We start from the raw sequence: 15735 nt of genomic DNA on the forward strand, positions 1-15735 counted from the left end.
CGAGTCGTTTCCGGTATTCTACCGGCTATTTTTTTCAATGCAAAATTTTCGCTTTACTTTTACGCCCTTGACTTTTTGCGTTTAGCGTGATCGTAAATTCTCTCTCAGTCACAATTTCAAGCGGTTCAACTCAATTGGCGGCAATTTAATACCAAAAGTCAAATAAAAAGTGCGCCGAAACTGGTGCTATTTTTCACTTTAAATCTTGATAGTGGTATATGTTAACCTCTAGTGTGGTTATTTGAAGGCCACTATTGAACTTCTTAGTCCCATTTAGCCCCCCCCCCCGACTGAAGCAGGCTGCAATTGATTAGAGCTCGCACTAGTCGTTCGAGATTAAATCGTTCGATGTTTAGTCGGTTATGTTTATTATATCGCATTTCAAACCGATCACCCTTGAAAAGGGTTGATCATGATTCCGATTATGAAATCGCACCATATATTAACATTGGTTTGTTCTCGATTGATAGGCGCTTCCAAAGTGTACGTGACAAAGCTGTCTGGGGAGACTGTGAATGTGTTTGGATCATTGGGATCAAAACCGGCAGACATGAATGAGCCAGCGGGCATCAAGTGCACACCAGATGGACTGATTCTTGTATCCGACAGCAAAAATCATCGACTGAAGGTTATCAGTTCCCTCTTATTTTTTTTTTTTTTTGTAACAAGTAAATTAAAATTATAACCATACGGTTAAATATACCTGAAACAAAAAATAATTCAAATCATTCAAACAAAATAATATAATAAACATCAACAATCTTCTTAAAGAATCACATTTTAAAATTTTCTTTCGATTGTTTTCTTCCTAAAAATAAAAATAACTTTTAAAAGCTCCTACGTTACTATTCAAAGGAATTTTTTCATGTTGTGAGAGCAAGAAATCATTCAACGTTTTCTTAAAAACTTTTCCATTTTTTGCCAACCGAAGCCAATGTGGTAACTTATTCCATTTTTTGTACGCATTGACGAACAATCGAATTTATTCCAAAGCTTGTTTCGGCATTTTGTCTAACTTTGAATTGTTTTGTCCGAGTATTTTGATGAAGACTCAGATACCCGTGAAAATTTTCAGAATTTTCTGGCCTAGCGATATCATAATAAAATTTTATTAGCGACATTTTCGCTATTATTAGCTCAGCTGGTAGCGTTTTTGTCTGGATTAGCAGATCTCTCGCTTTGTCATACTTTTTGCGTAGAAAACACACCTTTATGCCCCAGTTAATCTGTCGGTTAAGGCGTTTTAGGTTTTTTGCAGATAAATTTTGAAAAAAGATTGCCGAAAATGATAAGTGCGAAAGCACAAGTGATTTTAGAAGAAGAATGCGCGCGTTCAGGGGAACTTGATGTCTTATAAGGTAAATTGATCTTATAGCATGAGCCATCTTTTTCAAGGTTTTATTCAGCTGCTCCTCAAAACTAAGATTCCTGTCAATTTGAATACCAAGATATCTGCAACTTTTTTGTGTTGAGAACTTCGTTTTTGTAAAAAATAGATCCGTTATCCAATTTAATCAGTTCTCTCTCAGCTTCTCTCTCTCTCTCTCTCTCTCTCTTAGTAACAAAAGAGGACATCTACACAACAGGACATTTACACATTTTCGTCAACACATTTTTTACCACCTGAATTTGAACTCGCGCTGTAGACCCCTTGAACAAGTTTTTATGCGCAGGTGCGAATCCAAGTTTAGCAGAAATGTGTCTTCTAAACTTGGATTCTGCGGTTCACCCCCTCTTTTATTACTACTCAAATTTGACATGGCTCAAATTTTTTAACCTGAGCTTTCAGAATTTTGAGTTTAGTTTGCTTACAAAGCATGCTCGTGTGCGAAGAAATATGGATTTTAAGCGGATAAATAGGTTCTGTTAATCAACTAGCGTAATAGAAAAATAATTCAACCTACTGAGCTGTTTTAAGCTATGGACTAAGTTTCTCATTTGATATTTGTGGCCTTAACTCACTGTTTGACAATATTTGATGTACCACTTTTTCACCCGTTTTTGAACCGCGTTAGTGTTCAAACCCTATAAGTGCGGGGGTTTCCTTTCTATTTGCGGTTCATTTCAGTTATATGACCAATCAGGACACACTATATCCCAACTACAGCCGCCCGACGTCATCAGACGACCATCTGATATCTGCATGGGATCCAGGAACCTCCTTGTTGTCAACTCTTTCCTCACGCACGAAGTATTTGTGTACCAGCTGTCGAACGCTTAGCAAAGCAATACTATAAGATACAATGACAACTAGACTCAATATTCTGCAATACTTAACGGACAGTACAATCGAATACTTCGGACAATGTGGATGGGGTTATCTACATTTGATAAAAAGCAAACTCAATCGTGAGATTAAATTAGCTAACATTCAAATATTGATTTCAAAGCTAAGTAAACTGAACTAGAACAATGATCTTTAAATTATGTTTCGATTAGTCGATAATTTCTTGTATTTTGTACTGTTGAGTATGTTCTCGTTCTGTAGTCTCGGAAAATATCTGAAAGTGGAATTTTGTCTATTTTGTTATATGGTCTAAAAATCGGCTGTATGGTGCCACATATCGAATAGGTGTATTAGAAACTTTCGACGTACATGAGATATTAAGGGTCTGATACGAGGCAGGTAAGCGGAGTGAAACCATTATTGATGGAAGCCCAATATCTCCAGCTCTCTGATTGTTGAACTTAAACGCAGTACTTTAGGGGGATTTTGTTAAAATAAGATCGCAAAGTAGCGTAACCAAGTTACGTATATCCGTGGTTACAAACTTCAGGAGGTTGCGGCAATGGAGAAAACAACCAGTTCCAAACGCACCTAATAGATAATCAAGGGGCGACACACTAATTTATTTCGCCATTTCTTACGTTTGTTGTATTTTGATGTAGAACAGTCAGATTGCTCGACCGATCAAATGAAGCATTTTGCTTTTGCTCTGATTATGATTTTTCGTAGACGCAAAACAATCTCATCGTAGGTTTTTACAACTCGAAGAGCAGTTGAGTTTATCAATTTTAAAATAGGCCGAGTCGTTGTGAAATTATGTAAAGTCCATGTGCCATATGAAAATGATTCTTTTGTTCTATTCTCTTATTTTTCTGTTTTTTTTATAGCAGCGAAGCTGTAAGCTGAGTGGAGCTATATTGCGGTGTCCTTGGTTTTTACAATTCAAAGAGTTTGAATTATATTGGGGCGCTCTCTTTTTTAATAGCCGCACAGCGATAGCTGGGGCTATTATTGGCCTTCTCTTGGTTTTTTTTTATTTCGTCATGATTTTTGTTACGACCATATGACGTCACAGCCACTTTTTGTTCATTCGTTCATGCAATTTCAACTGAATTGCATGTGTGACGTCATTTTTCGCTCTTAGTTGAGCGAGTTTTTTTGTTCATGCGCGTGATTAAATTTTTGGTCACACTTGACTTACCTCACTCTCAAAAATGACTTCCTCAATTTGAAATTGACTTTTATTTACTTTAATTCAAAGAGATAAGGTCAAATGGGTGTGTGTCACTCTAAATGAAGGTTATTTGAGATCAGCTAATAGAGGCAGCAATACAGATTTTTAATCAAAATATAACAGATCAGCCTTCAATGAAAAGACGATTTTTTTGGTCTGTCTTTTTTACTGTTTTAGACTGCCGATCTACGAATCTATTGCGGCTATTTTCTGGCAATCTGCCAGCTATGTTTTTAAATTCAAAGAATTTGAATTGTAATGCGGCGCTAATTTTTTTTTACAATTCAAAGAATTTAATTGTATCGGGGCGCTGTCTATTTTTAAGATCTGTTCACACATTGCCATGATTTTTGAAGTCAAATTCGAGTAGTGATTTTGGTCACACCGAAACAGGGGATAGACCAAAAAAGCGAGTTTGTATTGCGGCGTGAATTTTTTTCGCTCTCATTTTAAGGTAGAGAGAAAAAAACGGTGTTTGAACAAAAATTCGCTTTCTCGCTCGTGGTTTTTGTTCACATGCGGCAATTTCACTTAGATATTTACTGTTTTTTCGATTTTTTGGATCGGATTTTCTAAATGGTTTTTCCCAATCTGTTCATAGTTCATTCTAGGTTTTTTATTTTTTACCAAATTTCCAGTTCTCTAGTTATTTTTTGTTGACGTGCCGCACGATGACATCGATTTTCAATTTTTTAAAAAAAATTATCTGATTTTTTTTTGAAATGGTGTTCCCAATTCACTCATAGCCCGTTCTAGGTCTAATTGTTTGTTTAGTCAATGAAAAATTTTTGAATTGCACGTCAGGACTTATCCTGTTGTTTTTTTTTAATTCGCTTTACCTTTTGATCACGTTTTTTGTTTTACATAAGTCACGATTTTCACGTTTGACTTCTGACTTACCTTCTTCACTGTTTCAACTGAATGGTTTTTAAATCCATTCTCTCATTGAATTACGCAAGATAATGAATACAGCCAAGATCAAAAGAGCAAAATCAAAAGAGACGGGATAAACCGATAAAGCCCGGGTATTAAGTCATTGAGAATTAGGTTACCAAAGTTCATTAGAGCGTTCGCTAGCTTAAATGGGTATTAAGATTATTAGCTTTCAGTTTAAAGGCTGAATTAAGTATAGTTTTAGAATCCAACTGAAAATGCACGCTGAATTAGATGAACTTTTTTGACACTGAAAAATAAGAAAAAAATTTGTCAATTTATCTCTTCTTTTTCAATCGCAATGTGCATCAAGCGCGTCAATGGCGGCTATTTTCCTGACTATATTTGTAAGTTTTGTCTTTGCATTTCCTTGATGCAATATATAACCTACCAGTCCCATTTTCGTATCAGAAATATCTTCAATGTTAAAATCAAAAGGTAGAAGGCGGCCTATCCAGTGTCTTAATCTACTGTTATATTTGTTTTGACGATTTCCCAACATTATTGACAAAGATGCTCTTTAATCTGTAATGGCAGTAAACTCTCTTTACAGAGATATTTTTAAACTATTTCATTGACCAGACTACCTCGAGGAGTTCTTATTCAATAACTTTGCAACCTTCTCGGTTTGAGATTAGGAATCGAAATGTCAGTTCGATTGTTTCTATTCCTCTGTGTTAATTGTTAATACTTCCAGGTGAGGCGTCGTTTTTGTTGCATATTCCCAGTTATGATTATAATGTGTTTTTTAATTATAGTGCTATTCTTTCGTGAATATCATTTGAATCTATTTCATGTGTATCAGTTCAATTGACTGATATTGGTTTTTTAAGTGTGTCGAAGTGGTTGATATAATTGTGCGAGGTTATTTGTTTTTGATTGCTCTCAAAAGAAATTTGTAGCAATTATATTAGCCCTGTCGGTCTTTTTTTATGCGATTTTTCGCCTGACCGATTTTTCGTCTGAGTCTTTTGACTTTTTGTCCTCAAAAGCGCGATAAACAGGTAGCGCCCAGCGGGCATTAAGTGCTCATAGAGCCTTTCAGCTCTCTTTTAGCTCAAACTGTTTCGGTGACTTATACCTATGGTGTAAAGGGGGGTTCTTAGAGGTTGAAGACACCCCCACTGTTGAGCCCCCCCCCCCCCCCCCTCACTATTACCCCAACCTCCCCAGCGCACTGTTGCCCCCAACCCAGTGTTGCCCCACCAGCCCCCCTCTCTCCCCGTCAGCCCCCCCAATTTTTATCAGGCCTGGGTGTCAAAGAATCTGCACTAGGTTCTTATATTAGTTTACTGCATAGTTTCTAGTGGTCGTGGAATGTTTTCATTATTTTGACGTCACGAACTTAAACAATTTTTTGAAAAAATGTTGAATTTTCAAATTTTTTGACTTTTCACTTATTCAGGTCTTTTTAGACCCAGGGGCCAGAAAACATCCTAACGGGTTTGATAATAAGTTACTGACAATTGTTTCGGCCATGGATTAGTTTTTCAACTTTTTGATGTCACAAATTTAAGCGAATTTATGATAAAACTTGCTTTTTTTCAAGTTTTTAAAATTTTTTGTCGTTTTTTTAGATTTTTTCAGCCTTAAGAGCCAAGGAACGTCCTCCAGGAATTCAAAATAGGTCACTGTATAATTTCTAGGTTAAATGGAATTGTCTTGCAAGATTTTAGCATCACGAATTTTAGCATATTTTTGACAATTTTTGCCATTTTTTTCATTTTTTTGACATTTAGTCATAATTCAGATTTTTTGAACCTCAAGGGTCAGAAAACAACCGTTAGGGTTTGATAATAAGTTAGTGGAAAATTTTTGTTGGTCGTGGATTAATTTTCAACTTCTTAGTATCACAATTTTTATATTTTTTTCACACAATTTTTTTTTAATCATTTTGAAAGTTTTTTGAAATCATTTTGACATTTTTTAGGTTTCTCTACCCTCAAGAGCAAATGAACATCCTCTAGAGTTTAAAAATATGTTAATGCACAGATAAGAGACGTAGTGGAATGTTTTTCAAGATTTGTTTATCACGAATTTAAGCAATTTTTTGAAATATTTTCAATTTTTTTTGTTTTTGAATTTCTTCTGGCACCATTTTTGGATAAAATTTAAGCTTTTATGTTCCAAGTTTATGGACTTTTATTGAGCCTGTGAAACTATTTCACTATTTCAGGCTTGAAACAGGGATACCGGATAGTCTCTTGAGACAATGAAATGCTTCTTAAGATCTTAACATCTCGAGTTTTAGCAATATTTTGTTAAAGTTTGCAATTTTTATTCCTAAATTTATCTATGTTTTTGTCCTTTTCGACAAACAATTCTGGCCAGCGAAACCTTTCAAGTCTTGGAGATGGGTTAATTCACGGAACTTTTCAGACAAAAAGTGGTTTTGAACATTTTTACTGCAAAGTTGAAATTTTTTTTGGATTTTGCCTTTTTCAGTTTTTTCTTCTATATGATTTTTTATTAACTAGGCTAGAAAACTAGAAGTTGCAGAGTCGAATCCAATCATGGAAAACATTCCCGTCTCTTTTTCTCTCTGTCGGTTAGAGTTCCTTTCCTTTTTTTATCGTTCACTTTTTATCTCTCACTCTATCTCTCTCTCTCTCTCTCTCTCTCTTTGTTGATGCCGCACTTCAGCTGCTGTTATGTGGCGTAATGTCATCATCTCCGATTCTCATTAACAATGAGTTATAGTAGAAATGTTTTAAATCAAAAATGATCTAACAGGCACTTTTTAGGAAATTGTTAATTGGTCTCAAAAGCGTTTTGTAGCAAATTTAATAATCCTGTCTCTTTTGCAATTTTTCGCTTGACCGAATTTTTGTCTGACTCATTTGACTTTAGTCTTCAGAAATGGAATAAAGAGGTACCGCCCAGAGGTCACTAAACCGTGGCTAGCTGCTGACGAAGCCAACCGCTCGCCGGTCGTTTGACAGCAATTTGCCCGACGTTAGTCGGTTATGTTCATGTATAGACCTAAAGAAAACTTTGGAATCAAGTACTTGTGAAACTGATTTGTCTCGCTGATAGCCGCACAGCGATAGGCGGGGCTGTTAGTGACCTTCTCTTGCTTTTTTGCAATTCAAAGAATTTGAATTGTACTGGGGCGCTGTCTTTTTTTTGAGATCTGTTCACACATTGTCATGATTTTTGAAGTCAAATTGGAGTAGTGATTTTGGTCACACCGAAACAGGAAGTGGAGGAAAAAGCGAGAAGTTTTCAGGCGTGAATTTTTTTTTGCCCTCATTTTAAAGTAGAGTGAAAAAACCTTGTTTGAACAAAATTTCGCTTTCTCGCTAGTGGTTTTTGTCCACATGCGGCAATTTCACTTTGATTTTTACAGTTTTTTCGATTTTTCAGATTGGATTTTTTTTTCAAAATGGTTTTCGCAATCCTTTAATAGTCCGTATTAGGTCTAGTTTTCTGTTTAGTAAATGAAAATCCTTTGAATTGTACGTCAGGACTTGTCCTCCTATATTCTTTATTTCGTCGTCGCGATTTTTATTACGATCATATGACGTCACAACCACTCCAAAGCTGCTTTTTGTTCATTCAATCAAGCAATTGCAACTCAAGTGCGTGCGTGACGTTATTTTGCTGTCTTTTTGGAGCGATTTTTTTGTTCATTCGCGTGATTAAATTTTTGGTCACACGTGGCTTAACTCACTCTCAAAAATGACTTCCTTACTTTGAAATTGACTTTTATTTACTTTAATTCAAAGAGATAAGGTCAAAAGGGTGTGTGTCACTCTAATTGAAGATTATTTGAGAGCAGCTAATAGAGGCAGCAAAAACTTATACAGATGTTTATTCAAAATATAACATCAGCCCTCAATTGAAAGACAATTTTTCTGTCCATTTTTTACTGTGTTTTTTTAGACTGCAGCTCTACAAAGCTATTTCGGCTAGTTGCAGGAAAGTTATTTGTTTGAACTTTAATAACGCTTGGTGATTCAAATATTTTGTCAGAGCAGCTTTTGATTGAACAAAATGTCCTTGTTTTATTAATGGTGTTAGTCCAGTATTAAACTTGATTATAAATTATGATTGCAAGATTTTGTTAACTGATATTTCTGTCTTCCTGAGATAACTGTGGTACAATTACGTTACGGTACATTGTTGTTTTCAGTATTTGAATTGCCTGTGCTTCCAACAATTGAGCTAGCCGTTTTCGTCGTTTAGAAATGGGTTCCATAGTAAATTTTAATTGATGAATACGGCCAACTCAATTGTATGAAGCACAGGCAATTCGAATATTAGAACGAACAATGTACCGTAACGTTATTGTAGCACAAGTTTTCTCAGCAAAACAAATATCAGTTGATGAAAGTTAATCAGAATTTATTAGCAAAAACTAATACTGAACTCACATCATTAATTCAATTTAATTCAATCAAAGGATGCTCTGACAATTTTTTTTTATCACCAAGCGTTATTACAGCTAAACGAGACAAATCAGTCAAACTAGTGTTTGATTCCAAAGTTTTCATTAAGTCCATACAAAAATTTAAACATCAAATGACGATTATTGATAATCTGATAAACTCATTTCAGCAAAAACAACTTGAAATTGGACTGAAGCAGCCTATTTCTCAACAATAGATTTGAAGTCAACTCAAGACAAGGAAACGGCGCGCCCTTGCAACCTATTTCTATGTCAATTGCCAACTCTGGCGCGTGTTTTCTCTGTCTTTCATATTTTGGTATTGGAATTCGCCGTGCATATTTGCAATAAATACGTCGTTGATAATTTTGTCTTCCCTGAGAAAGGTTATTGATTGGCTCCGTAGTTTTTAACATGTTCACTTCTTTACTGTTTGCGAGCGAAAATTACATAACTGTCTTTACATAACCCCAGCTCGCAAATTTTCATTTTTTAGTTTTTAAAATGAGCATCTTGTGAACAAAAATACTTGATCCCTTCCGCACCTAAACTAAGATATGAAAACGAAACTGCTTAGTGCTCAAATTTTTTCCACTATTTCTCTCCGCAAAAGATTATATTCGGTTCAATTGTTTGGCATTTATTCAACCAAGTTTTTCGCAGCTGTTCTATAGAGATTTTGCGATAAGGTTCAGATTACACTGTGCTACTTCTAACTTCTGATTTATAGATTGGTTTGTCGGGAAGGGTGATTTTGTCTAGAGGAGTACCAAGGAGTGCATGCACAGATAAACTTTTTGGCATGGATGGCTAACTCGTGGTGTACTTTTCTTTGTTCCCATCGTAGTGGGGGCTCTAGTTTGGGTTTCATCGAAAAATAGCTCGACTCCCAGTTGAAAGGGACCATGTTCCTACCTTGACTGCACCATGTGAAACTCGAGCTTGAGTTATATAGGTATGCAAACGCAGGCCAACCTTGCCGTGTTTTGCTTGGATTTGATTCGCGTTGAGAATAATTTACCAAAAATGGAAACGAACATCTAAAAACTTGAACTGGAGTTACAACGAGGTTGCAATTGTGCTATTGTTACAAATCGAATGGCTTCGTACCAAGTGTGGTAAACAAACTAAACGTAGCCCGAAAGCAACTGAATGCGGTGATTTTTACAGTGTGAGGTTAACCGAGAAAAAGCAATTAACCGCTTAATTTTCTGTCATTGAGTGTAATTTGAAACCGGAATTCTCATATACAATTTGATCATCAGCTACATGTGCTGATGATTCAAAAATTCCTGTGTGAAATGTTGAGAGAAGTTCAGAAACTTAGATTTTTGAATAGCATAATTCGTTTTATGCGTGAAAATTCACCAGATATAAAACAAAAAAAATTATTCGACTAATTAGACTTAAAGAATTAATAAGAAAAATAGCACCACTCTTGCAAAAATTTTTGGAAAAAAAACGTCTGAGAAAATTTGAAGGATTGCTCATTGCAGGACTCTTTGATATCAATATTCTTTTCTCATGAAAAAGTTCTCTGTGATATCAAGATTTTATCACCCAAATGCCTGGAACAAGTACCAAATAAACAATTACCATAGACTTAGATAATTTTGTCAATTTCATTCAATTCATCACATACTTTGTTTTTTGGGGGGCAAATAGTTGAATAGATTATAAGGAAAACAGATAAAAATCAACTTTTTTACTGCTAAAATAACGAAAAACTCCAGCTAAATAAATAAATATTCGATCAAGTGGATTTCAAGGCAATCATACCATTTTTGCAAAATTATTCTAAAAAACGTCTTGAAATGTTAAAGTACTGCTCGCAAAAGGCTTAGATGTCAATATTCTTTTTCCAGGAAAAAATTCTCTATGATGGCAGTTTTTTTATGCAAAAAATTTAATTTTTTAAATTAATTTCGAGTCATCATTCTGTTTTTTTCGGGGCAAGCAATGCAAACAACTCCAATGAATATAGATAAAAAGATCAATCGAAATTTGTGTTTCTTTCGCCAAATAACGAAAAACTAAATTAATAATTATTCGATCAATTGGGTTTTAAGGCAAACAGTACCATTCTTGCACAATTATTTGTAGAAACAGTGTAGAAAGGTTGAAGGAATGTTCATTGTGAGGCCTCTATGAAAACTATATTTTCTTTTCACAAAAAAATGGAGCCATTTGGTCAATCTGAATATATCATTTTGTATTTTTGCCTGGTAGCTAAACGAATTTAAAAAATCAGATGAAAATAATTGGTTTTTGTTTGTTTTTGGTCTGTTTTATGTGAAGTTCTTTTTCGCAACTAAAATAATGAGAAATTGGCAATAAAGAGTTTCTTGAAATGAGAAAGATAGGCGTTTCTTTAGTTACGAGTCGTCGGAAAAGATACTTAAAATTGAAGAATTGTCGGCTGATTAAGATTTGGGTCTTTACATTTACAGCTCTCCATTAAGACATATTTGCAATTTTTGAGGGACGAGGATACGTTTTGCGCTCAATTAGATAGATTTATAATGTGAAAAACCCAAAATATAGTTTAAATTTTTTTGGAAGGTCTGCGTAAAACGTTTGGATCTCTAGTTATAAAAGTTTAAAATTTATATAACAAAATAATAACTGATAAAGCAACTTTCCGAAAGTCAAAACGAAAATTTTGTTTGAAAATTATAAAAACATATTAGTTAGCATCTGACCTAACAAAACTATTCACGTCAGCAAATGTATTTTGTTAAAAATTTTATTTTTTGGCGTGGTTAATATCTTCTTCAATCAGTTACAGTGGAAATCTACGGAAAAAAACGAAATAGATAGCTGGCAACAATAATTTTTAATCACAAAGACCTGTAGTATTATCAAAACATAATTCATTGGGAAACTTGAAATTTCAATCACAAAAAGTGCCAAACTTTTCACATAACCCTTTTGCTGCAAACATTTACTCTACTAATATTAGTCCAATTATTTTCAAAAATTAACTCTGGGAGATTCAAGGCATGAGAACAAGAGGGAAAAATTAAAAGAAAAACATGCAAAACATAAAAAATTAGAAATGCAGTTGCTATGAAAAAAAAAACTTGATTGATGTTTCAAAAACTGTATGCCCTTAAACTGAAAATTGCACTGATTGAAAATTTTCTTGAATCCTGGTACAAATTAAACAAAAAGAGCAAAACACAAGTAAAAAGGGGCTAATAGCATAAAATTATGTACCATTGTAAGAAAAATAGAATTGCCCGAAAAACAATACATTGGTGAACTCTGCTTTCGTTGAAAAGTCTTAAAATAATGGATTCCGAACAAAATAGAAAATCTCTTTCAAATAGAATTTTTTTAAAACAAAATGAGATTGAAATGAGGTTTAAAAACCTACAATTATCTTTGCAAGTAAACTGCTACCTTTATCATTTTCGAAAACGAGAGAGAGAGAGAAAGAGAAGAGAGAGAGAGAGAGAGAGAGAGAGAGAGAGAGAGAGAGTGAGAGAGAGAGAGGAAGGATCAGCATTTTTAAAGTTGTAGTTTGAAAAATCCATAAAACAGAACATTGTCAAAATCGATTTCAATTACTTTTCAAATGTTTTAAAATATATATTTTCTTGAACCGATACTAATTGGACTTTGAACGTTCACAGCAGCACAACTGAGGACACATCACAAAACGGAAAAATTTTGTATTAAGAGACGCTGTTTTGACAAAAAAAAATGGTTTTGACGTTCTCATAATTTCAAATTATACAGAACTGCCAATAATTGTATAGCAATTCTAAGCATATCTGAATTTTAGTTGGAAGAGTACAATAAGCTATCCTATATTTGCTTATAATTTCCTATATTTGCTCTTAAAATCTAAAGGCGTACTACTTTTACGGCAAATGATAAAGATTAAGCTGAATAAAGATGTCCTTTAATGATTAAAAATCGATTTTTGCTGATGAATTGACGCGTCAAAATCAAACACTATCTCATTTTTTTCCTGGAAATATAGTTTTTTTTTCATTGAGCAAATGAGGGTTAACTCAAAATTTCAAAATAGTGCCCAAATATATTAGACATATCAAATTTTTTGAATTGAAAGACAAATGGAGAAAACAAAACCAGCAACACATCAATTCAACGCCAAACCAAAAGGCGTAATAATAAGGACACATTGTTATCGGCATTTCAAAGAACAGAAAAGTACTGCACAAAATAAATAGCTAGAAAAAATATAGATATTCTCTCGTCATGATATGATTTTTTACGAAAATGATATGGAAAAATTTAACCACTTTGCTGCTCATGAGGGCATAAAAGTCTCATTGATCACCATAACTATTAAAATTATAGATGAAAGGTGTGATTCAAAGAAACCCCTTTTAATGCATATATTTTGTTTATGGTAACTGTTTAAAGATATAATTACATTTCTTTTTGTTCTTAAATATGGCATATTCTCGATTATCTCCTGAAAAAAGTACATCAACAGACCTCAAATTTACCTTAAGGTTAGTTTCAAAGATAAGGGAAACTACTTTTCAGTTTTTTATTATTCATTAACTATTATCTAGTTTTATTCATTAATTATTATCTTGAAACACATGAACTATTTAGATAACCAAATAAAGTTGTTACTCAGCAAAAATGAATTGGAGTATATTTTTTAATAATAAGTCAGGTCAGTGTGCGAGGACGCAATGGCCAGTCTCATTTTGATCTGCAAAGGCTTTTTGATTGAAGAATTCAAGAATTCAAGAAAACTTTCATTCGTTCTTGGACTCATTTGATATTATTAGAGAATTATCATTTATTTGTTTGTTCGCTCATAATAATTCATAAACAACTTTTTCATTATCAAATTCACATTCAAAGATTAAAGCATGTAAATTTCAGGACAATAACCAAACGTTAAATGCGTGTCAATCCATATGTTTCCAGTAGTATCATCGCGTAGTATCATTTGAAAAATAAAAGTAAAACAAGGCGGCTCGTTAATGTGCGTTCGCACATGATGTTCCAACCCGAGCTCATCTACGTTTTTGACTTAATTGTCAAACAAATCAAGAAATAACAAAAACAGCTGTTTGAGTTTAAAACAATCGTTACACAACCTATCTACTAATTAAATTACATAATGCCATGACTTATTACAGCGCCACTGAGATCTGACCTTAAAGAGACTACGAGACAAAAAAACAACCAAAAAAATCAGCAAAAACAAAAACTTCACGGAAAAAAAAGAATTTCTAAATTTAAAAGCACAAGTAACAACGTCAAAATGCAGTCAGATAAAACTTTAACTACCCAAATTTAATTTCTCCTAACTACTAACGGGTGGAAAGTTTTCTGAATGAGACTCTGTTACAGGTCAACAAAAAGAATGATCAATGAGGCGAAATTCAAAAATTAATCAACATCTTTTAAACCAAGAAACTACAAAATCCTTAAAAATCATTAGCTTTTAACTAAATAATCCTTGATAAATCACTAAAAATTACTAAAAAACCAAAATACCTTCTCTTTGGGCAGTTTATGCCATAGAAACGAACTAAAGAAAAACCTAAAAAATTAGAAACGATTTTCGAAAGCACAAACTATTGCTACCATTAAAATCATAGGCTATTATCTGAATATTAGGTATTTTTAATTCAATTCTTATTTCTACTTTTCAGCTGCATGAATTATATTGAGTGATTAAATAAGTTTATACGGGCCACATTTGAAAACCATTGGGATCTGTTACTACGCGATTGTTCGGAAAGAAGAGAAAAAGAAGCGCAAAAAATGACCACTCAAAAAACGTTTATAAAAACACATATTGTCCAACAAACAAAGCATCGGTGACAAATAATATCGGTTGATATCTTATTTTTTGGAATACAAGAAATTAGATGTGACCTCTCATTGATGAAAATAAGTTACAATTTGACGAAAAGAACAACAAAAACTGAAAAGTTTGAAAAATGTTTAAAAATGTATATCATGAACTTTAAGACTAAAGGCTGTAAACTGACTAACTGATTCGGGTCACATCATTAATTTAACCCTCAATTACAAGCTTAAGAGACTTGTCAGCAATTTACGGCTGCCTAAAGAGAAAAATTGAGCGAGAAAAGTGTAAAAGAAAATAAAAAAATGAAATTTTCACTAGACACTATTCTATGTTCATTTAAATTTTTAGCAGCAGTGGGATTCCTCTTTTATACCAACATAGTTTCAAAAAATCAAATATGATCAAATACATTAGAACCACGAAATTTTTGAGAGAACACGTAGTTTCATCGCCTTGATTTTCATGAGTTTCATTAGCTTTCAACGGAATCCACTAAATACGCTAAATTATGCCTCCATGGGACAAAAAGTTTGTTGGCCATTCATATTTAGTCAAAAGGACCTTACAACAAGTTATTGAAGATGAAAACAACAACTAAGACAGGCAACAACCAAAATTTCATTAGAAAAGTGCCAGAAGACAGTGTCGAAGCAATTTAAATCACTGTTGTTAATTCAATGAAAACTTTTTATATGATCCGCTGAAGGTCTTCCCAAAACCATTGGGAACTATCAGGGTTAGGATAATGTGATAAGATTTCAAAGAAATCCACAAATAAGAAAAAGTACCCGAAAATTAAAAAAAATATATATATGAAAAGTAGTGGCATTGAAGTGTTATAACTAATAGGTAGAAGACAAAACCGCTAACCAGATTCTTTTTGGCTGCATTAGAAATAAAAAGGGATCCTAAAAGAACTAAGTCTGACTGACAGTTCTCGAAGAAAGGTAAGGATTTGTTAATGTTCCAAAAAAAATCGAAAAAATATTTTTAAAGTCTTTAACAGCGTTTTTACAGCCATTAACCTCAAAAGCTTTAAACGGAGGTCAATAACTACGCTCAAAAATAACACGACGGCAGAAAAAAAGATGTTTGTCATTCATTGATAATCATTAAGAGGTCACAATAAATCTAAA

At 33.6% G+C, this 15735-nt stretch overlaps 1 protein-coding gene across 1 annotated transcript; it reads left to right on the plus strand.

Moving 5' to 3' along the window:
- Positions 1 to 470: 470 nt before the first annotated feature.
- LOC142356867 (protein brain tumor-like) lies at positions 471 to 2530 on the plus strand (the record flags this gene model as incomplete). Its single annotated transcript, XM_075408635.1, has 2 exons — positions 471 to 628; positions 2069 to 2530. Coding segments are annotated over 2 exons (311 nt in total), but the record flags the coding sequence as incomplete, so codon positions are not given.
- Positions 2531 to 15735: the final 13205 nt, after the last annotated feature.

This window comes from Convolutriloba macropyga, unplaced genomic scaffold (assembly GCF_964194025.1).
Source record: "Convolutriloba macropyga unplaced genomic scaffold, txConMacr16.3 SCAFFOLD_4608, whole genome shotgun sequence".
Classification (NCBI taxonomy): domain Eukaryota; kingdom Metazoa; phylum Xenacoelomorpha; order Acoela; family Convolutidae; genus Convolutriloba; species Convolutriloba macropyga.